General features: G+C 36.2%; 1 protein-coding gene across 1 annotated transcript in view; it reads right to left on the bottom strand.

Annotated features, from left to right (window-relative positions):
• EPHA6 (EPH receptor A6) overlaps positions 1 to 27,027 on the bottom strand; it is a 1,119,052-nt gene that overhangs the window by 379,960 nt on the left and 712,065 nt on the right. Inside the window, 1 exon segment of the mRNA XM_049857907.1 lies at positions 9,511 to 9,635. Within this exon segment, the coding sequence (XP_049713864.1) occupies positions 9,511 to 9,635 (125 nt within the window).

The following is a 27,027-nucleotide window of genomic DNA, read 5'->3' as shown; positions in this document are numbered from 1 at the left end:
GTAGGGCTGCGCCCCTTGTTTGCGAGGTCATAAGATTTTGTGTTCAGCTCTCCTGGGCCCAGTCCTAAGCCCGGCGCCAAGGTTACCTAACTGGGACGCTGGCTCCAGGCTCCGAAAACAGTCTCTGCTTCCCTGTATTTGTTCGTTCTCCGTCTCTGTCATTCAGGTCAACTCTTTAAATCTGTGTTTGTTGTTCAGGGTTCGTAGATTGTTAGGTATGTGATCGATTCACTTGTTTTTCCGAGTCTTTGTTGCAAGAGGGATCCGAGGCAGTGTCTACCTAGTCAGCCATCTTGGCCCCGCCTCCTCTTTCATCATTTTAGGATACAAATTTAGATGTCTTCCTGGCATATTTGGCTTTCAAAAGTAATATTATATTTACATTTTCCATTAATGGAAGAATAGTTCTTTGAAGCCTGACTGAATGCAGATTGAATTCAAGGTAATGCTACGTTTGAATAATTGGTGTCTGTGGGGTTTTTGTTTGTATGTTATCACCAAATTAGATCAGAAGAATAGAGGAAGTTCGAATTTGTGTCCTGGTAACTCCCTGGAAGGAATTTTCTGAAGGAATGAAAATATAATTGAAAAATATTAATTTTGCCTACTCCAAGGCTATGCTCGTTCTTGCCAACTATTAGCCCAAATACACTTTATTAGCCAAATACAATTCCTAGTATTTTTTCTGCATGCTTGTGATCCTCTGAGAATTTAATACTGCAGGTTCTTTAACGTCTACTCTTCAAGTCATATGCTACACTGCATTGCTTCCCTCCTTCTAAACAATAAGGATTCTGTAAGGGGAGGTAGAAATTTATGTGAATTATTAATCATCTTAAAATAGCCATAAGTTTTCTTTTATTCTTAGAAATGTGAAACTGAGTTGTAAAATACGGAGATTTCCAGATTACGAACAGAATTGAATTAGGCTTTCATTCTTATATTTTTGTACTTCTCTTTGTAATTTTTTCATAGTTCAAATTTTTGTTGACAACATAAAATAGCTCATTCCTTCATGACTCCTATTTGATTATTTCCTGTCATCTTCCACAGCAAAACAAGACACAAAAAAATTGTAAGTTTCTGCAATCATGGAATTTCAGAATTGGAAAAAAATTGAGTTTATTCAAAAGAGATAAAGACATGGAATTCAAGGAAGTGATGAGCAGGCAATTGAAGAAATGTGTGATAAGTAATATGGAAACAACTGGTTATATGACTTTAGAATGTGAAATTGAATTATAATGTGGTGGAATTTAGAGCTGACTGAAATATAGTGAGTTAGCAGAAATGTAGTTAGTGCACATTACCTAGTTTTATACAAGAACATCAATGACTGAACTTCTGGAGATTTCATACCACCGAAAGAATTCTACGCTCTCTGAGCAGTGGGTATTGTCTTATTGTTCTTGGAAACCAGAAAGTAAAATTATGATACTCATTATGTTTATAACCTTTATTTCAGTCTATAAATTTAAGTATATTCCAAGTGTTGAATGAAGCATATTTAGAGTGCTTAGTTTTACTGATTTTGTTTTTTTTCTTTTTTGGATATACCATATCTTTGACACACTAAATCTAGCTCCTACAATTTTAAATGTATCCCTTCCTCAAACAAAAACCAGAAGATAGTACAAAAACCTGTGGCGGCTGAGTCGATTCCAACTCACGGCAATTTCATGTGTTACAGAGTAGAACTGCTCCACAGGGTTTTCTTGGCTGTAATCTTTACGGAAACAGGTTACAAGACCTTTTTCCCTCAGTGCCTCTGGTGAGCTCAAACCACCAAGCTATATGTTAGTAAAAAAAAAACTAACATAGTCAAGTGCAAACCTTTTGTGGATAGCCCTTCTGAAATGGGAGATGCTTTAAAACTAGAGTATATCAAGTCCCTGAGTTAAGAACGTCCAATTTACAGACAATTTGTACTTAAGAATGAACTGCCAGAAAGCCTATTGTATTAAAATTTTAAGTTAAATACAGTAGTTCATAATAAGGAACTCACGCACTACTTTATGATGCTCATAAAATGTTTCTTAAGTGTCTTATTATATACATAGAAAGGTAAAATATATACTAAGACAAACATTTGACTAACTGACATTTAATAAAAAGTGTATACCTGTTCCAACTTACCTACAAACTTAAAGCCAGACTTAGTAAGGGATCTCGTTTTAACCCGGGGACTGCCTATAGTTAATAGACATATGTAATTTTCATGTGTGTGAAGAGATGCAGTGATGAAAACATCTTTCTTATTACTTTCTATTTTGATAGGTTCAAGCCATTCAGATGCTGCTGTTCATGTAGTACTGGCATAGGTCCCTGGCTTGCCAACATGAGAAGCTCTGCTCTAGGCCCCCTGAGGACAGGCTTCCCCAGGGAGCGTGATTGCTGCTTGACAAGGCAACTTCACATGATATCTCCATTATGATTGTTTGTGTCAGTAAATCCCCTTGCTGTCTCTTTTCTTTCAGTTAATGTTTTTTAATTAGTACCAAATGCTCATATCCAATTTCTCTGTGGTGGACATTTCGACAAGTAAGAGTTATGGGGGAAAAAAAAAAAGGAATAAGGAAACTTTTTTTTACCAGCTCAGGAATTTGCTGATTCGATTAGAAACCTTAAATTGTATCAAAATCTGATTTGGTCTTTTATTTAGTGTATTTTTCTTTAGGTTAATATTTTTGGTCTTAATATCATGCAAATCATGTAGTTCCTGCAGAGGTCCTACCCAGTTATAAAGATACAGCCATATTTAAATTCAGAAGTATGTTTCGGAGGAGTTTTATTATTTTTGTATCTAACTTTACCAAGTTAGAGGAAATTTTCTCAAATAACATGAGGTAATATAGAAGCAGTGCCTCTAGAGAGGTCCTCAAACTATGGTCCCTGGACCAGCAGTACTGGCTTCACCTGGGAGCTTGCTAAAAATGCAAAATCTCATCTCTCTATCCAGGGGCCCCATCAACTGAGTCATAATCTGCATTTCGACAAATCCCTGTGTTATCCAGGTGATGCATGTGCACTATTCTAGATTACAGTTTTCTTAGTTCTTTGTATGGAAACCACATTTAGGTTTCCATGCAGGTTTACATTTAGGTCTACGAATTGTATGAGTTAAATGGCCCATAGGGGAAGGGGCACTCAGAAAAGGAAGTATATGTGTTTCTTTACCTAAATAACGGATGGACGTAAGAGTAGCATTCCTGGAGGTGAAGAGAAAATGCTCTTCTTTTCTTTGCAAACAAGTAAGTAGAAGAGATACAACAAAAGAAAATGGGGAATGTATACTGACAATTTTATAAGGAAAGACAAAGTTTTTTTCTTTCTTCAACTGATTATTGCTACAAAAATTGCTTCATATATTTTTATCCAAATAAAGATGCGTATTTACTTATTACATGTCTTTAGAAAATGAGGAATATTTATTGAACTAATATCTGGGACAAAACTATGTTGATAAAATAGAATAAGAAGGGAGGGGATAAAGATTTATTATGCAAATTTGATACTGAGAAGTATGTGGCCTTCAAAAAGGACACCAAGGATTCAACCTTCTCTCAGGAGAAGCTACTTTAAATCATTTCTGAGTGGTGAAAATATTTCCCATAATGAAAAGCTTTCCACAAATCTCACCTTTTTAACAAGACACTGTTCTCAGTGTCATGAAATTATATATTTTTAGTTAAAGCCCATGCATAACTTATCCTATAATCTGCGGAGTAGGGGAAACACAGGTGAACTTAATTAATTCAGTATTTTATACAAATTATTACTGGTCATCAGGATGTAGGAAATGCTTCCTTTCTCATGAAGAATTTTCTTGAACAGAATCTAAAAACTGCTGACTGTGGTGAAAATTAATAAGAGTACTTTAAGGAAAAGATTTTACTAGTCATAGTGTCATTAAATATTGGATGTAAGAATAATGAACTATTATGGGGAATTCATGTTTGGAAAATGAGCGACTAGTTGGTAATTAGTAGAGCTATTCAGCACCCTGGTGAGACAGGTACGTTTTCTTGCTGCCATTTTACGGATGCAAAATGGGCATCGGAGAGCAATGAAGTGTTTGGCCTCAGGGAGCCCAGAAAATCAGCATCAGCAGAAAACACTGACTTCTCTGAGGTATCCAATTGCCATGCTGTGAAATGGCTACTGTTAACAACCACTTACTGCCTGTGTGTTTTGGTGAAGGTACTTAGTCTCCTTATGCCTTAGTTTCCCCTTCTGTAAAATTGGAAGAGTATTTACCTCAAAGGGTTGGTATTAGGATTAAGATATTCAGTGTAGGCAAAACACTGAAAGAATACCTGACATATAATTACTTAATAGTTGTTGCCTATTAGTTATTAGCTATGTACCTTTTTGAGTGCTGGGGATAAAAAGTGGACAAATGAAATCCCTGCCCTTATAAGCATTTCTAGTTATGAATAGGACGTCCAGCTGATGGACATCTGTGAATGGGACTTTTTTTGAACAGGTTAAAAAAAAAAAAAGTCCAGGGCTTGCCTTCCTTCCCTCCCTCTCTTCCTTCCTTCTTTCTTTTTATTTGGTAGGGGTAATCCCTCATAATGGTTGGGTAACTTTTTCTAATTTCCTTCTGGGTTCTGAATGCAGAGAGAAATCTACTAATTCAGCTCATATTTTCTTGAAAGTGGAAGACACCCTAAACTCTAAATAGGCTGTGCTGGGCTAGCTGAAGGAGCTGTACTGGAGATCAGGAACAAGAACCCTCCCTTAAAGCAAATTCCTCAATGATTAAATTTCCAAATATTCTTTGGTAGATGGCATGTCCTCAATGACTGTTTTTTACAACTGACTAACCCTGAAACCCTGCACCTGCTCTGATTCTATCTCCTGAGAAACCAAATGAAAGGAATTTACAATGACCTTCAGGACACTACCCTGCCCAGACCTCGCCTATATAATCTGCTGTTATACTCCTATTCTCTCTTTGCAGCACCTTCCTGATACTTTTTGTTTGATGCTACCCCATTAGAATTACATCTACTCACCATAAATAGTTTCTGTTATGCTAATTTATGGTGTTTCTCTGTACACTTAGGCTTTTACAAAAAGCAAACATCTGTGTTAGGCGTTGACTGGAGTTTCTATGACAAAGATCAATAAGAAATGATCCTTTTTCTTTAGAGGCTCACAATTTAGTGAAGGAGTTAGATGCATACACTGTTGTTGTTAAATGCTGTCAAGCCAGTTCCAACTCATAGTGCCCCTATGTACAACAGAACAAAACAGTGCCCAGTCCTGTGCCATCCTCAAAATTGCTGCTATGTTTGAGCCCATTGTTGCAGCCACTGTGTGAATCCATCTCATTGAGGGTCTTCCTCTCTTTCACTGACCCTCTACTTTATGAGCATGATGTCGTTCTCCAGGCACTGGGTCCTCCAGATAACATATCCAAATTACATGAAATGAGGTCTCACTATCCTTGCTTCTAAGAAGCATTCTGGCTGTACTTCTTCCAAGACAGATTTGTTTGGTCTTCTGGCAGTACGTGGTATGTTCAGTATTATTTGCCAACACCATAATTCAAAGGTATTCATTCTTCTTTGGTCTTCCTTATTCATTGTCCAGTTTTTGCATGCATATGAGATAATTGAAAATACCATGGCTTGGATTAGGTACACCTTAGTTCTCAAAGTGACACATATATATACTTCTATTTAAGACTGATTTTGATAAGTATAATGAAAAAGTAAAGAATCCAGAAGAAAAAGTGCCTTGAGCAGGAAAAAAAAAAGGAAAAGAATGAAAAAATAGAGGAGAGGGTGAAAGAGGGAGGGAGAGGGAAGGGAAAGAGAAGAAAAATTAACAAGGGAAGTAAAAGAGTAAGGAGAGAAGGGAAAGAAATAAGGAAAGGATATGATATCTCAAGGGGCTCTTCAAGGGGTAGGTCCTACTTTGTCACCACAAGAGAGTTCACAACATGTGAAGGTGGAGACAGAGGGGTTTGGAGTAAAGAAGATATTGTCTTCGTTCCCTCATTCTAAGAGTAGACCTGGTTTTTGGAGAAAAACTTTGCTAGTTACACTAAGCAAGGGGCTCAGTGGGCAAATCCCACATTCATTGCTAACCTGGAAATAGATCCAGTCCTCACCTTCCCACTTCTCCATCCTTGTCACAGGGGTATATCAGTGGGAACCAACTGCAAGATCAGGAGTCCACAGGACTCCCTCCCTCCACTTCAAATCAATTGGCCCCTTCTGTATCTCATCCCTAATCACCTAGGACTAGACTAGTAGGTGCCAGCTACAAGCTAGGGAGGTCACATGACTCCCTTCACTTCAGACCAGCTAGTTCTTTCACTGTCTCATCCCTAGCCACACAGGGTAGGTCAGAGCAAACAAGTTAAAAGAACGTAATCAATCTTCAGACTGCCGACTAGGCAGATGCAAGCCCCTGCTGGCTCTGACTGCCCCATTGAGATCAGTAGTTCACTGGAATGACATGTGGAATTCATGGAGAGTATCTATACTTACAGTTACTGATTTGATTTCTTACCATGAGAAAAGATACAAACAAAGAGATGCATAGGGCAAGATCTGAGAGGGTTTCCGGCAAGAGGCTTTCATATTCCTAGAGATACACGGTCCTCCTGAGATCAGATGTTCCTACCAACCAGGAAGCCCAAGGGAACATCCATTTTGAAAGCCTCAATTCTGTCCTATAAGGTCGCTATGAGTCGGAATCGACTCAATGGCAATGGGATGGACTTATTAGCTTCACTGAGTAGTCATGATTGGGGCCTCACTGTATAGTCATGGTTGATTGAATCATTGAAGATACCTGGTTGATTAAATTATGCCCCCTCACTTCCTGAGGTTAGCTGACCGGAAGATCTTTGTGGCTTGGACAACTCATTTGCACAGATTTTCAAGTGTTGCCAGGCAGTTTCAGGTAATAAAGACACCTTGATTAAACTTAGGAAATTCCAAGGCTTTTTTTCCCAAGATAATGGCTGAATTCTTTGTTTCATACTAGTAAGAAAATAGAAAAATAGAAAAAAAATTTGTAATGTATTTGAGTTTCCTCATTTTTTAAAAGCAATTTTTCATATTTGAGCAGTATTCATTTGGTTAAATAAAAATGAAAGACATTTAGTGTATGTAAAAAGAGTAGTAAGGAATGGGTAGTATAATTAACTGAATAGAGAATAACCAACAAAGCAATATAGTTCCTTCCCATTACTGCCCCGAAGACTCTCTCTCTCTCACACACACACACACACACATACATATTATCAAAAAAATCCCAAACCTGTTGCCATCAACTCTATGGGGGCAGTTCTACTCTGTTCTATAGGGTCACTGTGAGTTGGAATTGACTTGACAGCAGTGGGTTTTGTTTTTGGTTTAGCATCTTTTACTGGTTGCCTATGTTTTTATGTATAAAAAGTTAATTATTTTTGTTTAGTTTGTACGTAATTCTCATGCTATCGTTTTCTGATTCTGTATTGTACTATATTATATGCCAAATATTTCTTTATGGCTTGCTTAAATGATACTTAATACTGATTTAGTGCTTTTCATCTTTAGATCTGTTTGTAATTAATCTTCGCAACTCGCCAGAAGCGTAGATATCTTTATTTCCACTTTGTAAATGTGAAGTCTGAGACATAGAGAGATTAATTGATTTTTTTCTGGCCACAAACATAATGATAGAGTCAGAGCATGAATTAGGAATCCTTGGCTTCTAGGGCCATGTTTAACCTATTAGCATTGGAACACCGCCATTATCTTACAAGATAAACCCTTTCATAACATCATCTATTCCACTGTTAAAATAAAACTTAGTGTAATAAAGCTAAGTGTCTCAAATCTAAAAGTAAACATGGATATTCTACCAATTACTATCCTTCAGAATGTCATTTATTTCCAAAGTTTTGATTTTGATGAATGTAATTCTTTTTACTGAATTTGTATGATTTGTACTGACTTGAAAATATTGCAAGTTATTTCCAACCTCAAACATGGGGAGTAAAAATAAATAGGAAATGGGACACTGATTTTCTGTGTACGAAACACGCTTATAAAACACAGAGAGATATTCTGATTCTGAATAAGCTGCTCGGAGTATTTTCCAAGGATGCTTGTATATATGAGTGAATTTCTTTTAAAATAATCAGAATTTTTGAATCCATGAAGACCTATCTAAACTACTAAGCAGAAAATGTGTAATTCCTTGTGACAGCAGGCCACAGGTTATACCATTTGAAAAGGTAGCCAAAACAGGATTTCTGAGCGCGTGCTGGTGTGGCCAATGGGCGGAATCTGTAATCCAATTTATACTTCTTCTTTAGACTATGACTTTATCCATGTCAGTTAATGGCAATGAAAGTCTTTATTGACTACACAATGTTGTACTTATTAGAGCGCAAAAAATGGGTACAGCCGTGCTACTGAGTTCCTATCCTCATCAAGTTAATTCCAACTCATAGCAACCTTATATGAGAAAGTAGAGCTGCCCCATAGAGTTTCCAAGTTGGTAATCTTCATGGAAGTAGACAGCCACATCTTTCTCCCACAGAGTGGCTGGTGGGTTCAAACTGCTGACCCTTTGGTTAGCAGCTGAGTGCTTAAGCACTGTGCCACCAAGATGCCTTACTTAGCTAACTCCCTTTATCAAACTTACACTTGCTCAGAAGTAGTAGAATAGAAGAAAAAGTAGGATTCTATTTCTCTTTTTGCCCCATATTTCCTCAGAAACATTAATGCTCCCTTTGTCGATATTCCAGAATTAATATTAGCAGAAGGAGACACATTATCATAATTGACTGGGTGGTATGTTGTGACGTCTATATAAGACTATCATAAAGGTGAGGAATTTGTGGAGGGGGCATAAAAGAAGAGTGTGGATACAATAAATCTAAGGATGTATATAAGCCAGAAAAATACAATAAATACGAATAATTTAAACTGATAAAAATGGAAATTAAGATTGAGTTGATTTATTGAACACATTTATCTTTCTAGCTGTGTATAAAATAGCTGACATGAATTTAAATAAATTTTTAGTATTTATTAATTCATTCCATTTACCCCTGAAATCATTCTTTCCAAATTATAGTAGACTGTAACTCTAAACTTACTGGCAAAAGATACAGGCTACTCAACCATGCTTCGGTTCATAGTAATTTCCTTTTACAATTCTTCTCAAGTAAATTACAGGGACAACGTTATGGCAATCAAAGTGTAAATTGAAGGGGCTAATACTTCTTACTATATCGTGATACCTAAAATAATACCTAGAAGTAGGTCATGATAGAGGAAAACACCTTGAATCTTCTACTTTAATCTGACATAAGACAAATTAATTAAGAAATTATAGCACAATGGTAAATTAAAAAGGATTCAAAGAAAGAGTAGGTATGAGATTAAGCCAAAGAAGAAGAGATTTTGAAGTAAAATAACAGCATGCTCAACATATACATAAATAAATATATATACATATGTAATATTTCAGGAAGCTCCAAATAAGACCTACTTTCTCATAGTACTTGATCTCGTAGTCCAGAATGGCTCCATTGGAAAAAGCAGGTGCTTGCCATGATAGGGCAATGCTATTTTGGGATGCCCAGTCCTTCCTTACCATACCTATCAGGGAAGGTGCTGAAAGGAAAGAAAACAACTAAGAATTAATTGGCAGGAATAATTATTTACAATCTTTTCTTTAATATTTTCTCTTCCAAGGAAAATAATTCTTGTTGAAGAGGACCCTGATCATTGATGTCTTAGGATGTACTCTATTCAATCCAAATAAAGTATCAAAATATATTCAGAAACAGTATGAGGGAACATTGGAAATACCCAGATATGACAGTAAGGGCTATTTGTGTTGGAGGAGGGCATTTTTTTTCTTTAAACCAGCTTTGCTTTACAGCTATGACATGACGTATAATCAACTTGACTCCTGTATTTTATCAAGTTTAAATCTATTGCAGGAAAAAAAAAAAAAACTCTTCAATTATAAGATCTACAGGTTTTCTTTCTCTTCAGTAAGAAAAGCTGTTACAGAAACTTCTTAACTATAGTAAACTATTGCTGACCACTGTGAGGATGATTCCTTTTACATGATTTCTGTGACATCTGAATAAAATTTACATATTTAACTTCTGAAGTTTCTTTTCAGAGTCACGTCTTATTTTCCTACGTAATAATATTTTAACAATCCAGTCTTAACCTAAAGTAACCTTGTGTCAAACTTCCAGTATCTACCTAGAATGTATATATCATAGATTATTTTCTTTGACTCTTTCACAAAATAATTTTCATTAAGTATTCTAATTTTTAATACAGTAGTGTTTGACATAATGCTAAAATTCACTCATAACAAGAACAAACTACACTGAGATATCATTTCTCACCTATCAGATTGGGAAAAATTCAGACATCTGACAACATGCACCGTTGGCTAGGCGTTAGAGAAAAACTCTGTAATACATTGTTGGTGGGAATGCAAAATGGTGCAACTCTTATCAAGGGGAATTCGGCCATTTGGGACAAAATTAAATATTCTTTTATATTTTAGCTTTTTGGAATATACCACAAATACACTGCATACGTACAAAGTGACACATTTACAAGCCTATTCACTGAGATTTATTTGTGAAGACTGAAAACAAGTCAAATGTCCACTGATTAGGGACTGGTTGAAAAAACCATGTTATTTCTACTAGAAAATTATGATGCTGTAAAAAGGAATTATGGCTATCTGTAAATACTGCAAAGTAATTATTTCAGGATATATTTCTAAGCGAAGAAAGCATAGAGGAAAAATGTATAAAAACAATGCAAGAATAAACTAAGAATAAAAAATAATAACGATGGTTACCCGTAGGGGATGTGATGTAATAGAACGGACAGGGCAGGGATGAAAGCGAGACTTCTTCATTTATACCTTGCTTTGTAGATTTACTTTGGATTCCTGCACATATTTTAAATAATTAGGAAACAATACTAACATTAAAAGCACAATTTCCAAAAAAAAAAAGGGAAATAAAACAAAGAAGCCTGTGTGTTGAATCAAATATAGACATGAAAAGGAACTTAAAACACAGTAATTTAACATACATCCCAATGGGATATAGTCTAAGGATTAAAAACAGCAAAAAAAAAAAAAAAATATTAAACTGCTTTTAGTAATCATGGAAATCCTGGTAGCATAGTGGTTAAGAGCTATGGCTGCTAACCAAAAGGTCAGAGGTTCAAATCCACCAGGTGCTCCTTGGAAACCGTATGGGGCAGTTCTACTCTGTCCTATAGGATCGCTATGAGTCGGAATCGACTGGACGGCAATGGGTTTTTTTTTTTTTTTTTTGGTTTTAGTAATCATAAGGGTGGTGGTAGTATTGGTATTGTAATTCTGAGAGTGTAGTGTATATATCAAGGGATAAAGCAAATGAATAATTATGTTGGTGTTACTCAGAACAACGATTGTGTGTGTGGTGGTGGCGGGGAGAGATACAGATCAATGAAGTTAAGTAAAAATCCCATACTAGTAAATTTAAATCAGAAGTATTATAAACTCAGGATGTCTTTCTAATTCATTTTTACAAATTTGTATCAATATACCAAACCCAGCTGAGAATAAGATTAGAAAAAAATAGATTCTGTGTGATTAAGGTGAATATAGTTTAAATTTCTAAGAAAGACTCAAGAATTAAGAGTCTGGTATTTTATTTCTAAATGTTGCTTTTTTATCTTAAGGACAAAGTACTTTCTTAAATTTGTGAGAACATGTTCAGTTTCTAAGAAAATAGGTATTTTAAAAACTGTATTTTAAACTGGCTGTTAAATGAAAGTATTATTGTTGGATTAAAACACAGTCTTAAAAAATGAAGGATAGTTATAGGAATTGCCAAAAAATACAAGGGTTTGTGCTATGATCTAAAATACAAATGGATGTGGTAAATAAGAACAAGTGTTCAGATAATTCACTATTTAAATTTAATCATATTCTGTATTAATAATCTACCATTAACAAATTTATCCCTGCTGGAAACTACATTAATGTTCTTGAATTATATTGCAATAATGTATTAAATGGTGCTTTATGGAGAAATTATAACTTTAAAGTGAACTATACAAATTAGAAGTTGATTTAGGCATATCACTTTATTAGAATTTCTGGAAATGCTTTTATTCACATAATCTTATGGTTAATTTTCAGTAAAATCTACAGTGTCATAAAGCAATATTATGAGTGTTTACATTTTGCCTCATAATTATTTTGCACTCAAGGCCAACAATATAATCCTTGCAAAACTTATAAGAATCCAATTATGGCAGCAGCATATTAGAACGACTATTGAGTAAAACATATGCATTATCTTTTCTATTTTCAGGTCTCCAGTGGTTAATTAATTATACAGGTACATCACTTAAATTGTAGGGGTCCTCTCTTGCTTCATCTGTAAAAGAGAGATAAGAAAACCCATTCCCTAACTATGTCAGGTTCTTCACTTACAGAGGGACTTCAGGGACTAAGAACTCTGGCAAACCCTAAAACCTCTTCACTCTTGCTCATCCTTTTCCTATGTGAATATACCTATTTTACACAGTCTACAATATACATAATTTGAAACAGTTTATCTATTTTAACAGTACATACAAAGCCCTGTTCCATAGTTTGATACAGTCTCTGTAATGATGACTCTGACAGCTGAAATACTTGATTTCGTTGCTACTTTACTAAGTCATGTCTCTAATACTGGGTGTTGATGTTCTCAGTGTTGTGCCATTAGAACCCTTACATTTTATACACAATTTTTTAAATTTATTAAATTATTTTATGGAAAAATTGCTTCATGTAATTTGGAACTATATTAGCATATATTAGTATATTAGCATATTACTTCGAAAAGAGCTGCATTAATATAATATACAAAGGCATACATTTTAAACAATTGATGAGCTCAATTCGAGGATGTGGGAAAAAAAAAAACTGGCCAATATGTACCACAATTAGTTCATTTTCTATTTTCACAGAAGCTCAAAACGAGGTAGAATTTCATTTTAAAATGAGGCTTCAATATATGAAATGTCAAGCATTTGTACTGAATATATTTAATGTATTTATTTTCTTAATAACCCAAGTTTATATAAATTCTGAATGTGACATATTGTGACATTATAGTACCAATGAATATAAAACAGAAAATATAGTATAAATATTTACATTTTTTCCCCTCACAAGATTTCGAACACAGAAGGACAACTGTTGATTTTTAATTTTGATTCTAGAAGTCAGAGAAAGAAAGAAATAGGCAGTAAAATAATATCTTCTGGGCTTTGTCAGAACAGAGGCTGACTGAAAAACTTCAAGACTCAAGCAATATTTCCAGACTAAGAACTCTGTATTCAGTACAGTTTTCAGAGGAACCCTGGTGGTGCAGTGGTGAAGGTGCTCTGTTGCTAACTGAAAGGTCAGCAGCTGGAACAGCTGGAACCCACCAGCTGCTCTGTGGGAAAAAGATGTGGCAGTCTCCTGTAAAGATTTACAGCCTTGGAAACCCTGTGAGGCAGTTCTACTCTGCCCCATATGGTCACCATGAGTTGGAATCGATTCGACGGCAATGGGTTTGTATTTTTTTGGATACTTTTCAGTAAAATTGAATTTTTGGTATACATCTTTTCTTAAGCCTTCTAAATCTTAGCTTTGACCTTCACAATAAATGATTGTTGAATAGATTATCACATTCTTGAAAATAGCTTTAATACGAACTTTTCTGATTATTATATTTTCTGAATCCCAAATAGTTTACTAAATGCTATGGTTAAAAGCTACAGCTACTAGCCAAAAGGTTGGCAGTTTGAATCCACCGGCACTCCTTGGAAACCATATGGGGCAGTTCTCCTCTGTCCTATAGGGTCACTATGAGTCAAAATTGACTCAACAGTGGTGGGTTTATATAACAAAAATTGAAGAAAAAATGTTGGGAAATTAACAAAAGAGATCTTCTTTACCATTAGATGAGCATTATTTTCTTCTGCTTATGTGGACATACCTGAAGAAATACTAAATTATTCTAGTTAATTATTTTTCTCCTAATTAAGATTTATTTAACTTTTATTAAGTATTGACTACATGATATGCATATTTTATCATTCATTCTCATGAATATATGGAATGGAGGTTTTCCCCACTGAAAGATGAGGAAGCTGAAAAAGAAGTGGAGCAGTTGTTTAATGATGAGATGCAAAGGTGAATTTTTATAATAATTCAAAATGTCAAGAAACAAGTAGAAAACTAATATTTTGCTGCAGTTCTTAAAAATTCATTTTAATGTAATGTGCTAAAAATTAAAATCTACGTTAAAAACTTGATGCAAAGAAATATGAAAAAATCACAAGCATCCTTATTGTCTTTGAATTTGTTATTTTTCTGTCTTTTTTTACATTGCTATTCAAAATCACACTGTGGATTATTACAAATCTGCTCTATTTTGAGAATATAATCAAGATTTATGATATGGGTCATGAGTTTAAATATTTTTCTAAAGCTCTATCAAATATTGCTGGAGTCCTAGTGGTGCAGTGACTAAGAGCTCAGGCTGCTAACCAAAAAGTTGGCAGTTCAAATCCACCAGCTGCTCTTTGGAAACCCTATAGTCCAATTCTGCTCTATCCTATAGGGTTGCTATGGGTCAGAATCGACTCAATGGCAACGGGTTTTATTTTTTTTTAATCAGATATGGCTAGTTTTCAGCCACCTACTGAGCATACTCCAACACTCGTCTGTCAGTTTGTCATACTGTGGTGGCTCACATGTTGCTGTGATGCTGGAAGATATGCCCAGTATTTCAAATACCAGCAAGGCCACCCATGGTGAACAGGTTTCAGCAGAGCTTCCAGACCAAGACAGACTAGGAAGAAGGACCTGGCGATCTACTTCTAAAATAATGGGCTGGTGAAAACCTTACGAATAGCAGTGGAACATTGATACAGTGCCAGAAGATGAGCCTCTCAGGTGGGAGGGCACTACTGAAGAAAAGCTTTCTCCTCAAAGTAGCTGAAACAAAAAAAAACCAAGCCCATTGCCATCTAGTAGATTCCTACTCATAGAGTTGACCTTAATGACGTGGATGGAGTAAAGCTTTCAAGTACTTTATTTGCTGAAGTGACACAACTCAAAATGAGAATAAATAGCTTCAAACATCCATTTATAATCAGAACATGGAATGTACAAAGTATGAACCTAGAAAAATTGGAAGTTGTCAAAAATAAAATGGAACACTTGAAGATCAATATCCCAGGCATTAGTGAGTGAGCTGAAATGCACTGTATTGGCAATTTTGAATCAGTCAATCATATGGTCTACTATGCCAGGAATGAAAATTGAAGAGGAATGGCATGACATTCATCATCAAAAAGAACATTTAGGATCTATCTTGAAGTACATCACTATAATATTCATATACCTACAAGACCAGTTAATATGACTACTATTCAAATTTATGCACCAACCATTAATGCCAAAGATGAAGAAATCGAAGATTTTATCAACTTTTGCAGTCTGAAATTGATCAAACATGTAATCAAGATGCATTTATAAATCTGGTGATTGGAATGGAAACCCTAGTGGCTAAGTGGTTAAGAGCTATGGCTGCTAACCAAAAATTCAGCAGTTCAAATCTACCAGGCACTCCTTGGAAACTCTATGGGGCAGCTCTCCTCTGTCCTATAGGGTCGCTATGAGTCGGAATCAACTTGATGGCAATGGATATGTTTTTTTTTTTTTTTTTTTTTTGTGACTGGAATGTTAATGTTGGAAAAAAAGAAGGATCAGAAGTTGGAAAATATGGTCTTGGTGATAGAAACGCCAGAGATGGCATGATAGATTTTGCAAGACCAAGGATCTATTCATTGAAAATACCTTTTTTCAACAACATACAAAGAGGCCATACATGTGGAATACATAGGAATCAAGCTGACTTCATCTGTGAACAGAGACAACGGAGAAACTCAGTATCATCAGCAGTCAGAATAAGGCCAGGGGCTGACTGTGGAACAGACCATCAATTGCTCATATGCAAGTTCAAGGTGAAGTTGATGAAGAGTAAAATATGTCCATGAGAGCCAAAGTATAAACTTGAGAATATTATCTCACTTGAGTTTAGAGATCATATCAAGAATAGATTTGATACTTTGAACACTAATGATGGAAGATCAGATGACTTATGGAATGACATCAAGGACATCATACATGAAGACAGTAAGAGGTCATTAAAAAGACAGGGAAGAAAGAAAGAACAAAATGTATGTCAGAAGAGACTCTAAAATTTGCTTTCTTTAAAATTATTGTTTAATATTTAATTGTATTTTTAATGGAAGTATACACAGAAGAACAGGCTCCCATTCAACAATTTCTGTACATAATGTTCAGTGACATTGGCTACATTCTTCAGTTTGTGTCAATTTTCTCATTATTTACACCCTAGTTCCATTCCCATTAACTTAATCACACTGCCATCCAGCCTTCTCATTTTGCTTTAGAGTAATTAGTGCCCATTTGGTGTCATATAGATTTTTTTTTTACAGTTTTATTTTTTCCTCTCAGAATTTCTTCTTTTTTTGAAAATTGTCTTTAGATGAAGGTTTACAAAAAAAAAAAAATTAGTATACTTTTTTTTTTTTGTGACATTGATTGCTAACCCTGCAACCTGTCAACACTCTCCCCTTCTCAACCTGGGTTCCCCATTTCCATTCATCCAGGTTTCCTGTTCCCTCCTGCCATCTAGTCATTGCTCCTGGACTGGTTTTCCTGTTTAGTCTTATATACATGGTTGTGCTACATGCATTATTGTTTGTTTTATGGGCCTGTCTAATCTTTGGCTGAAGGGTCAACCTCAGCAATGACTTCAGTACTGACTTAAAAGGGTGTCTGGGGGCCATACTCTCAGGATTTCTCCAGTCTTAGTCAGACCAGTAAGCTTGGTCTTTTTTTTTTTTTTAGTTAGAATTTTGTTCTACATTTTTTCTCCAACCCTCTATTGTGATCCCTCTCAGAGCAGTTGGTGGTGGTAGCCAGACACCATCTAGTTGTGCCAGGCTCAGTCTGGTAGAGACTGTGTTAGTTGCGGTCCATTAGTCCTTTGAACTAATCTTTCCCTTGTGTCTTTAGTTTTCTTCATTCTTCCTTGCTCCAGATTTGGTGGGGCCAGTGGAGTGTCTTAGATGGCCACTCACAAGCTTTTAAAACCCCCTACACTATTCATCAAAGTAGAATGTAGAACTTTTTCCTTATAAATCATGTTATGCCAATTGAGCTAGATGTCCCCCGAGACCATGGTCCTCATCCCTCAGCCCAGTAATCTGATCACTCAAGGAGTTTGGATGTGTCTATGAAGCTTCTATGACTTTGCCTTGGTCAAGTTGCACTGACTTTCCCAGTACTCTGTACTGTCTTACACTTCACTAAAGTTACCACTTACCTATTATTTCTTAGTGTTTCCCCCCCCCCACGCCTTCTCTCCCTTGTAACCATCAAAGATTGTGTTTTTTTTCCTTCTGTGTGTAAACCTTTTTATGAGTTTTTATAACAGTGGTCTCATACAGTAATTGTCTTTTTGTGATTGATTTATCTCACTCAGCATAATGCCCTCCAGATTCATCTACATTGTGATATGTTTCAAAGATTCATTATGGTTCTTTATCATTGCGTAGTATTCCATTGTGTATGCTTGTTTATCCATTCATCTGTCTAAAATTTGCTCTTGAACTGGAAGTAGCTAAAGTGAACTGAAGAAATGATGAAATAAAAGGGCTGAACACAAGATTTCAAAAGGTTGCATAAGAAGACAAAATAAAGTAGTATAATGAAGTATGCAAAGACCCGGAGTTAGGAAACCAAAAGGGAGGAACACTCTTTGCTTTTTTCAAACTGAAAGAACTGAAGAAAAAATTCAATATTGAAGGATTCTATGGGCAAAACATTGAATGACACAGGAAGCATCAAAATAAGATGGAAGGAATACAGAGAGTCATTGTAACAAAAAGAATTGGTTGATGTTCACCCATTTTAGGAGGTAACATATGATCAGGAATTAATGAAAGCGAGACTTCTTCAAAGGCTCCAGGAATTGATGGAATACCAATTGAGATGTTTCAACAAATGGATGCAACACTGGAAGTGCTCACTCTTCTGTGTCATGAAATTTGGAAGGCAGGTGTCTGGCCAGCTGAATAGAATAGATCGTTCTATCTCCATTCCAAAGAAAGGCAATCCAAAAGAATGCAAAAATCATTGCACAATATTGTTAGTATCATGCAGAAGTAAAATTTTGCTGAAGATATTTCAAAATCAGTTGCAGCACTACATCAACGGGGAACTGCCAGAAATTCAAGCCAAATTCGGAAGAGGATGTGGAATAAGGATATCATTGCTGATGTCAGATGGATCTTAGCTGAAGGCAGACAATAACGGAAAGATATTTATCTGTGTTTTATTGACTATGGAAAGGCATTTGATTGTGTGGATCATAAGAAAATATGGATAACATTGTGAATGATGGAGTTCCAGAACACTTCATTATGCTCACGCAGAACCTGCACGTTCAAGAGGCAGGCTTTCGAAGAGAACAAGGGGATACTGCACTGCTTAAAATCAGGAAAGTGTGCATCAGGATTGTATCATTTCAACATACATTCAATCTGTATGCTGAGCAAATAACCCAGGAAGTTGGACTACGTGAAGATGAATGTAGCATCAGGGTTGGAGGAAGACTCATTAACAACCTGCGTTATGCAGTTGACACAACATTGCTTGCTGAAAATGAAGAGAACTTGAAGCGCTTACTGATGAAGATCAAAGACCACAGGCTTCAGTATGGATTACACCTCAACATAAAGAAAACAAAAATCCTCACAACTGGACCAATAAGCAACTTGTGATTAGTGCTGAAAAGATTAAAGTTGTCAAGGATTTCATTTTACTTGGATCCACAATCAAAGCCCATGGAAGCAGCAGTCAAGAAATAAAATATCGTATTGCATTGGGCACATACGCTGCAAAAGACCTCTTTAAAATGTTAAACAGCAAAGTTGTCACTTTGAGGACTAAAGTGTGCCTCACCTAAGCTATGGTATTTTCAATCACATTATGTGCATGCAAAAGCTGGACAATGAATAAGAAAGAGGGAAGAAGAACTGATGCCTTTGAATTAAAATGATGGCAAAGAATATTGAATGTATCACGGACTGCCAGAAGAACAAACAAACCTGTCTTGGAAGAAGTACAGCCAGAATGCTCCTTAGAATGGAGGATGGCAAGAATTATTCTCACATACTTTGGATGTGTTATCAGGCGGGACCAGTCCCTGCAGTAGGACATCATGCTTGGTAAAACAGAGGGTCGATTAAAAAGAGAAGACCCTTAATGAGATGGATTGACACATTGGCTGCAAACATAGCAAGAATTGTGAGGATGGGGCAGGACAGGGCAGTGTTTCTTTCTGCTGTACATAGGGTTGCTATATGTTGCAACCAACGAGATGGCACCTACCAGCAACAACTGAACATATGAAGCACATTAAGATTCACATATTGGTGTGTGTGTTTACATATGTGTATGTGCGAAAATGATGAAGTAAAAGAACTGAACAGAGGATTTCAAAGGGCGGCCTGAGAAGACAAAGTAAAATATTATAATCACATGTGCAAAGAGCTGGAGTTAGAAAACCAAAAGGGAAGAACATTCTCGGTATTTCTCAAGCTGAAATAACTGAAGAAACTATTCAAGCCTTGAGTTGCAGTATAGAAGGATTCTATGAGGAAAATATTAAAGAACACGGAACGCATCAAAAGAAGATGGAAGGAATACACAGAGTCAATAATTTGAAGAGGTAGCATATGATCAGAAACTGATGCTACTAAAGGAAGAAGTCCAAGCTGCAGCGAAGGCATCAGTGAAAAACAGGCTCCAGGAACTGATGGAGTATCAACCAAGATGTTTCAACAAACGGATGCAGTACTGGAGGTGATCACTCGTCTATGCCAAGAAATTTGGAAGACAGCTACCTGGCCAACCGACTGGAAGAGATCCATATTTATGACTATTTCCAAGAAAGGTGATCCAAACCAAAGCTGAAATTATCAAACAATATCATTAATATCACATGCAAGCAAAATTTTGCTAAAGATCATTCAAAAGTGGCTGCAGCAGTATACCAACAGGGAACTGCTAGAAATTCAAGCCAGATTTAGAAGAGGACATGGAACCAGGGATATCATTGCTGATGTCAAATTCATCCTGGCTGAATGCAGAGAATACCAGAAGGATGTTTACCTGTGTTTTATTGGCTATGCAAAGGCATTTGACTGAGTGGATCATAATAAATTATGGATAACATTGCAGAGAATGGGAATTCCAGAACACATAATTGTGCTCATGAGGACCCTGCACATAGATCAAGAGGCAGTTGTTTGGACAGAACAAGGGGATACTGTGTGGTTTTACAGTCAGGAAATGTGTGTGTCATGGTTGTATCCTTTCACTACACCTATTCAATCTGTATGCTGAGCAAATAATCCGAGAAGCTGGACTACCTGAAGAAGAACACAGCATCAGGGTTGTGGCAAGACTCACTAACAACCTGAGTTATGCAGATGACACAACGTTGCTAAAAGTGAAAAGGACTTGCAGCATTTATTGATGAAGAACAAAGACCACATGCTTCAGTATGGATTACGCCTCAACATAAAGAAAACAAAAATCCTCACAACTGCACCAATAAGGAACATCATGATAAAAGGAGAAAAGATTGAAATTGTCGAGGATTTCATTTTACATGATTCACAACCAACACCTGGGGAAGCAGCAGGCAAGAAATCAAAAGATGCATTGTATTGGGCAAATCAGCTGCAAAAGACCTCTTTAAAGTGTTGAAAAGCAGAGACGTAACCTTGAAGACTAAGGTGCACCTGACCCAAGCCATGGTATTTTCAATGGCATCGTATGCATGTGAAAGCTGGACAATTGATAAGGAAGACTGAAGAACTGATGCCTTTGAATTGTGGTGTTGGCAGAGAAGATTGAATATACCACGAACTGCCAAAAGAACAAACAAATCTGTCTTGGGAGAAGTACAACCAGAGTGCTCCTTTGAAGCAAGGATTGTGAGACTGCATCATATATACTTTGGACATGTTGTCAGGAAGGATTAGTCCCTGGAGAAGGACATCATGCTTGATAAAGTACAAGGTTAGCAGAAAAGAGGAAGGCCCTCAATGAGATGGATTGACACAGTGGCTGCAACAATGGGCTCAAGCATAACATCGACTGTGAGCATGGAGCAGGATCGGGCAGCGCTTCGTTCTGTGGTAAATAGGTTCGCTATGAGTCCAAACTGACTCGATGGCACCTAACAACAACAACATGTGTGAAAAAGAGAGACACAGAGACAGAGAGAGAACGCATACTCTCCCATTCATTGTTTTTGACAATGAAAATCTTAATGGTAAATATTAAATACTACAATCTTAGAATAGACCGTTTAAGTCATTTATTACATTTTTTTCCCAGTAATATAGAATACCTCTCTACATCCCTAATAGCTGATTTTCCAGTTCTTGCTTCAGCAGTTGCACTAAAAAGTACACTATGTTGCAAAGCTATGGATTCCATTTTGAAAATTTCTAAGTGTTAAGAACTTGCTGTGGTTAAGGCTTGGCTGCTAACCAAAAGGTTGGCACTTCAAACTCACCAGCTGCTCCTTGGAACCACTATAGAGAAGTTCTACTCTGACCTACAGGGTTGCTATGAGTCAGAATTGACTCTGTGACAGTGGGTTTGGTTTGGTTTTTCCTTTTAACTCAGGTCCTAGTTCTGATCTTTGGCATAAATACTATTAACTTTTTCCCTGTTCCTTATTTATCCCTGTCTTTCCTTTCCTCTCTTTTCTTTCTCTCTTCCCTGTTTTTTTCTCCTTTTTTCCTCTCTTCTTTCTTCCTTTTTTTCTTTTCAATGTCTCCTTTACTTATCCTTTTGTTTATCTCCCAATGCCTCTTTTTAGAAAGAGTTAATGTTATGGCTTAAAGGAGATGCAACAAACAACACAACGAAGTGTAAACAAAGAACAATGATTTAATACAGAAATAATATCCATCAGAAAGTAGAAATCAGAACAGGTTTTCAAGACTGTATAATTTTTATCTTTTTTCCCTTCTGTTTGCAATGGGTGCAATTGCTTAACAGGAGAATGTAATTGTGTTCTTTCTGTGCATATCTAGGAATGAGACAGTATAATCAATACCATAACTTTACATGTGAAATTTTAAAATTGCTTAATTTTTATCACAAGAATTGAGGCTTTTTGAAACCTAAGGGCACAGTTAAAAATATTTCTGATCTATATCTTGTTTTCAAGAAGATAACATTATTAAGTGTTTTGTGCTTTAGATATCATAATCCATCCTAAAAATATCTACCTTGTATTCTCTTCTTTTGATGTGATTTTCCCTGTAATCAGAGTTTAATGGTAATATATATTGTTATCTACTTTGTCACATGCTTTAAGCTTGGTTATGAGTTTGAAATAGATATGTAAGAACTACATACAGCAGAGTTGATGTTTTATTTGTGTTCTTTCTAGTTTCTGTCTCTCTTGTATATTTGAGAATAAAGTTGTGGTATATTAAACCATATCAGAGCTGTAATAGGCTGAATAATGGCCTCCCCTTAAATACATCCACTCCCTAATCTCCAGAGGAGTCCTGGTGGCACGGTGGTTAAGATCTTTGCTGCTAACCAAAAGGCTGGCAGTTCGAACCCACCAGCCGCTTCTCGGAATCTCTATGGGGCAGTTCTACTCTGTCCTATAGGGTCACTATGAGTCAGAATTGACTTCATGGCAATAAGTTTTAATCTCAGAGCCTGTGAAATTTACCTTTAATAGCAAAAAGGACTTTACAATTATGATCAAGTTAAAAATCTTGAGATGTGAAGATTGTCCTGGATTATTCGGGGGAACCCAATGTAATCACGTATGTTCTTAGACGAGAAAGGTGAATGGGATTTTGACTACAGAAGAGGAGAAGGCCATGTGAAGATGGAAGTAGAGACTGGAATGATGTGTCCATGACCTAATGAGTGCCAGCAGCCTAGAAGCTAGAAGAGGCAAGGAATGCATTCTCACCTGGAGAATCAACTGTTCCCCTGACACCTTGATTTAAGCCCTGTAAGACACATTTTGGATTTCTGACATCCAGAACTTAAGATATTAAATTCATGTAGCTTTGAGATGCTGTTTGTGGTAATCTGTTACAGCAGCAATAGGAAACTTATACAACAGCTAAATTGATATATCTTTAAAGAGTTTAATTCTGGACATATATGCAGGTCAATTAAGGTTTTAAAGGATATGTTTCTAAAGTAGAGATAAAAAGACACAAGGGAAAGATTAGTCCAAAGGACTAATGGACCACATCTACCACGGCCTCCACCAGACTGAGTCCAGTATGACTAGACGGTGCCCAGCTACCACCACTGACTGTTCTGACCGAGACCACAATAGGGGGTCTGGACAGAGCTGGAGAAAAATGTAGAACAAAATTCTAACTCAAAAAGAAAGACCAGACTTGCTGGTCTGACAGAGATTGGAGAAACCCTGAAAATATGGCCCCCAGACACCCTTTCAGCTGAGTAATGAGGTCACTCCTGAGGTTCACCCTTCAGCCAAAAATTGGACAGACCCATAAAACAAAATGAGACTCAAGGGACACACTAGCGCAGGGGCAAGGACCAGAAGGCAGGAGGGAACAGCAACATTGGTAATAGGGAACCCAAGGTTGAGAAGGGAGAACAGTGACATATCATGGGGTGGTTAACCAATGTCATAAAACAATATGTGTACTAACTGTTCAGTGAGAAACTAGTTTGTTCTGTAAACCTTCATCTAAAAAGTACAATTAAAAAAGACATTTGTTGAATTGTCTAACTCATTTTATATATTCATATTTACTTTTAAAAAAGTAATCTGTTTCTTTTAAAGATATTTTGGGTGTTCTGGACCTACGCATTTTCCTTATTTAATCTACAGATGGTCAGGTTTCCCTTCTATGCGTTTCTTATAATAAAAGGGATATATTTTCCTCTTTCTAATTGTATCACTTTACATTATCGGTGATATAGGAGTAAATTTTTCTTCTTCTAGTTTTTCCTCAGAGTAATGGTGTACTGATTTTTCTTTAAAGCCTTATTCTTTGAGTTTCAAAGGTCTTTCCCAGAGGAAGAAAATATTAACATTATGTACATAAAGCTAAGGGGACAATAGTAGTTTAGTGGTGGAATTTTAGCCTAACATGCAGGAGATCTAGGTTCGATTCCCATCCAATATACCTCATGCTCAGACCAGTTGTCTTGTCATTTGGAGGCTTGAATGTTGCCATGATGCTGAACAGGTTTCAGTGGAGCTTTCAGACTATGATGGAGTAGGAAGAAAGATCTGGCAATCTACTTCCAAACATCAACTAGTGAAATCCCTATGGATGACAAGTGTTCAATCCAATCATGGGAATGGAATAGGACTGGGAAGCATTTCATTATGGTATTCATGGAGTTGTCCTGAGTCAGGGGAGGACTCCAAAGGAGTTAGCAACAACAATATAAAGCTTGACCATTCTTTTCTACTTCTTCCCATCATGTTTGTGTGATGATGTCAAGTAGCTTGTCAAGATGTTAGTAAAAAAATGCATGGAAATATTTGCATGGAAAACTCTCACTACCTGTGTAGACCTGGAAGAAAAATCACTTTATGAATAATGAGTCAAAATGACACAGCACTGTTAGCAGTTATCTGTGTGGAGTAAGATCTGAAGCATTATCTTTAAAGTTTTTTTCAGCATAGTCTGTGCCTGTTTAATTTCTCTTTTATTGGCCTTCTGACTGGCTGATTTAATGTGCTCACTGGTAAGCTTGTCTTTAGGCCACCGTTATCAGTAATTTACACCATACACCTCTGCTGACAATTATTTCATTCCAGAGGCTTTTGAGAAATCGTTTATATGACAGATGCTATAAAAAGCAGTTTTTTGAAATATAAGGAAAAAAGTGTCCTCAAATTAGACAAGTCTGAGTTTCTGCTGACCTTATTATTACCTGTCTAGTTTTTTTTTTTTTAAGTTTCAGTAAAAAGAATATATATTGTAGTATTAGTTTCAGGAATTTACATAGGCTAGTCACCAAAATCTCAGAAAGTTGGCCTGGATATAAATAAAATCAAGAATTTGTCTCTTCCCACCTTTACTTCAGATTAATTTCTTGTTTATAACATTCCATGGTATTAAAGTGAAGATCACTGGTTTCTTGTGAAAAAAAAAGAAACAATCATTCAAACTGTACAATTATATTAGTAGATGTCAAATTTATAAATATCCTACTTATACCAGGAAACTCTGGTGGAGTGGTAAATAGCTATGGCTGCTAATCAAAAGATTGACAGTTCAAATCCACCAGGCACTACTTGGAAAACCTATAGGGCAATTCTACTCTGTCTTACAGGGTTGCTACAAGGGGAAATCCACTTGATGGCAATTATTTTATTTTTTTTTTTAGTTACATTTGAATATAATTTGTAACTTCTGGACCTCAGCTGATTCTTCATCAAAAACCTTATAACATGTTTTAGCTATAGAAAAAAATGAGCCAAATAAAATGCAACTTAAATTCATTTGTAAAAAAATATTAAAATTATTTTAACTAGTGTTGTGGAAAGAAAGCTGTTAAGTGACAAAGCTTTCAAAAATACAAATTTTCCCTATACACTAACTCTGAAAAGGAAAACAGAAAAACAATACCATTTGTAACAGCCCCTAAAAGATAAAATACTTAGGAATAAACCTACCTAGGGATGTAAATGCCCTATACAAAGAAAACTACAAAATACTACTGCAAGAAACAAAAAGAGACCTACATAAATGAAAAAACACCATACTTATGGATAGAAAGACTTATTAACATTGTGAAAATGTCAATTCTACCCAAAGCGATCTACAGATATAATGCAATCCTGATCCAAATACCAACAGCAATCTTTAACGAGATGGAAAACTAATTACCAGCTTTGTAAGGAAAGGAAAGAGATACTAGATAAGAAAATATTTGTTTTTTAAAGAAAAAGAACAAAGTAGGAAGTTTCACACTACCTAATCTCGGAACCTACTATACAGTCACATAGTCAAAACAGCCTGGTACTGGTACAAAGACATATAGACCATTGAAACAGAGTTGAGAACCCAGAGGTAAATCCATCCACCTATTAAAAGCTGACTCTTGACAAAGGACCAAGGTCCATTAAATGGGGAAAAGATAGCTTTTTTTTTAAGGAATGGTGCTGGCAAAACCGGAAGTCCATCTGTAAAAAAATGAAACAGGACCCATACCTCACACCATACACAAAAACTAACTCAAAATGGATCAAAGACCTAAATATAAATCAATAGAGATCATGGAAGAAAAAATATGAACAACACTAGTGGCTCTAACACATGGCATAAATGTAATATGAACCATAACTAGCAATGCACAAACACCAGAAGAGAAACTAGATAATTAGGACAACTAAAAATTAAACATTTATGCTCATTAAAAGACTTCACCTAAAGAGTAAAAAGAGAACCTATAGACTGAGAAAAATGTTTTGGCTATGACATATCTGATGAGAGTCTAATCTCTAAAATCTATAGAATACTTCAATACCTCAACAATGAAATGACAACCCAATTAAAAAAATGGGCAAAGAATATGAACAGACACTTCCCAAAGAAGACATTCGGGCAATTAATAGATACATGAGGAAATCCTCATGATCATTGGCCATTACCCAAAACCAAACCAAACCCACTGCAATCGAGTTGATTCCGGCTCATAGCGACCCAATAGGACAAAGTAGAACTGCCCCATAGAGTTTTCAAGGAGCGCCTGGCGGATTTGAATGGCTGACCTCTTGGTTAGAAGCTGTAGCACTTAACCACTACACCACCAGGGTTTACCATTGGCCATTAGAGA

The sequence above is a fragment of the Elephas maximus genome, chromosome 18 (assembly GCF_024166365.1).
Source record: "Elephas maximus indicus isolate mEleMax1 chromosome 18, mEleMax1 primary haplotype, whole genome shotgun sequence".
NCBI lineage: Eukaryota > Metazoa > Chordata > Mammalia > Proboscidea > Elephantidae > Elephas > Elephas maximus.
The sequence above is the reverse complement of the archived record's forward strand: the minus strand, read 5'-3'. Positions and strand labels throughout refer to the sequence as shown.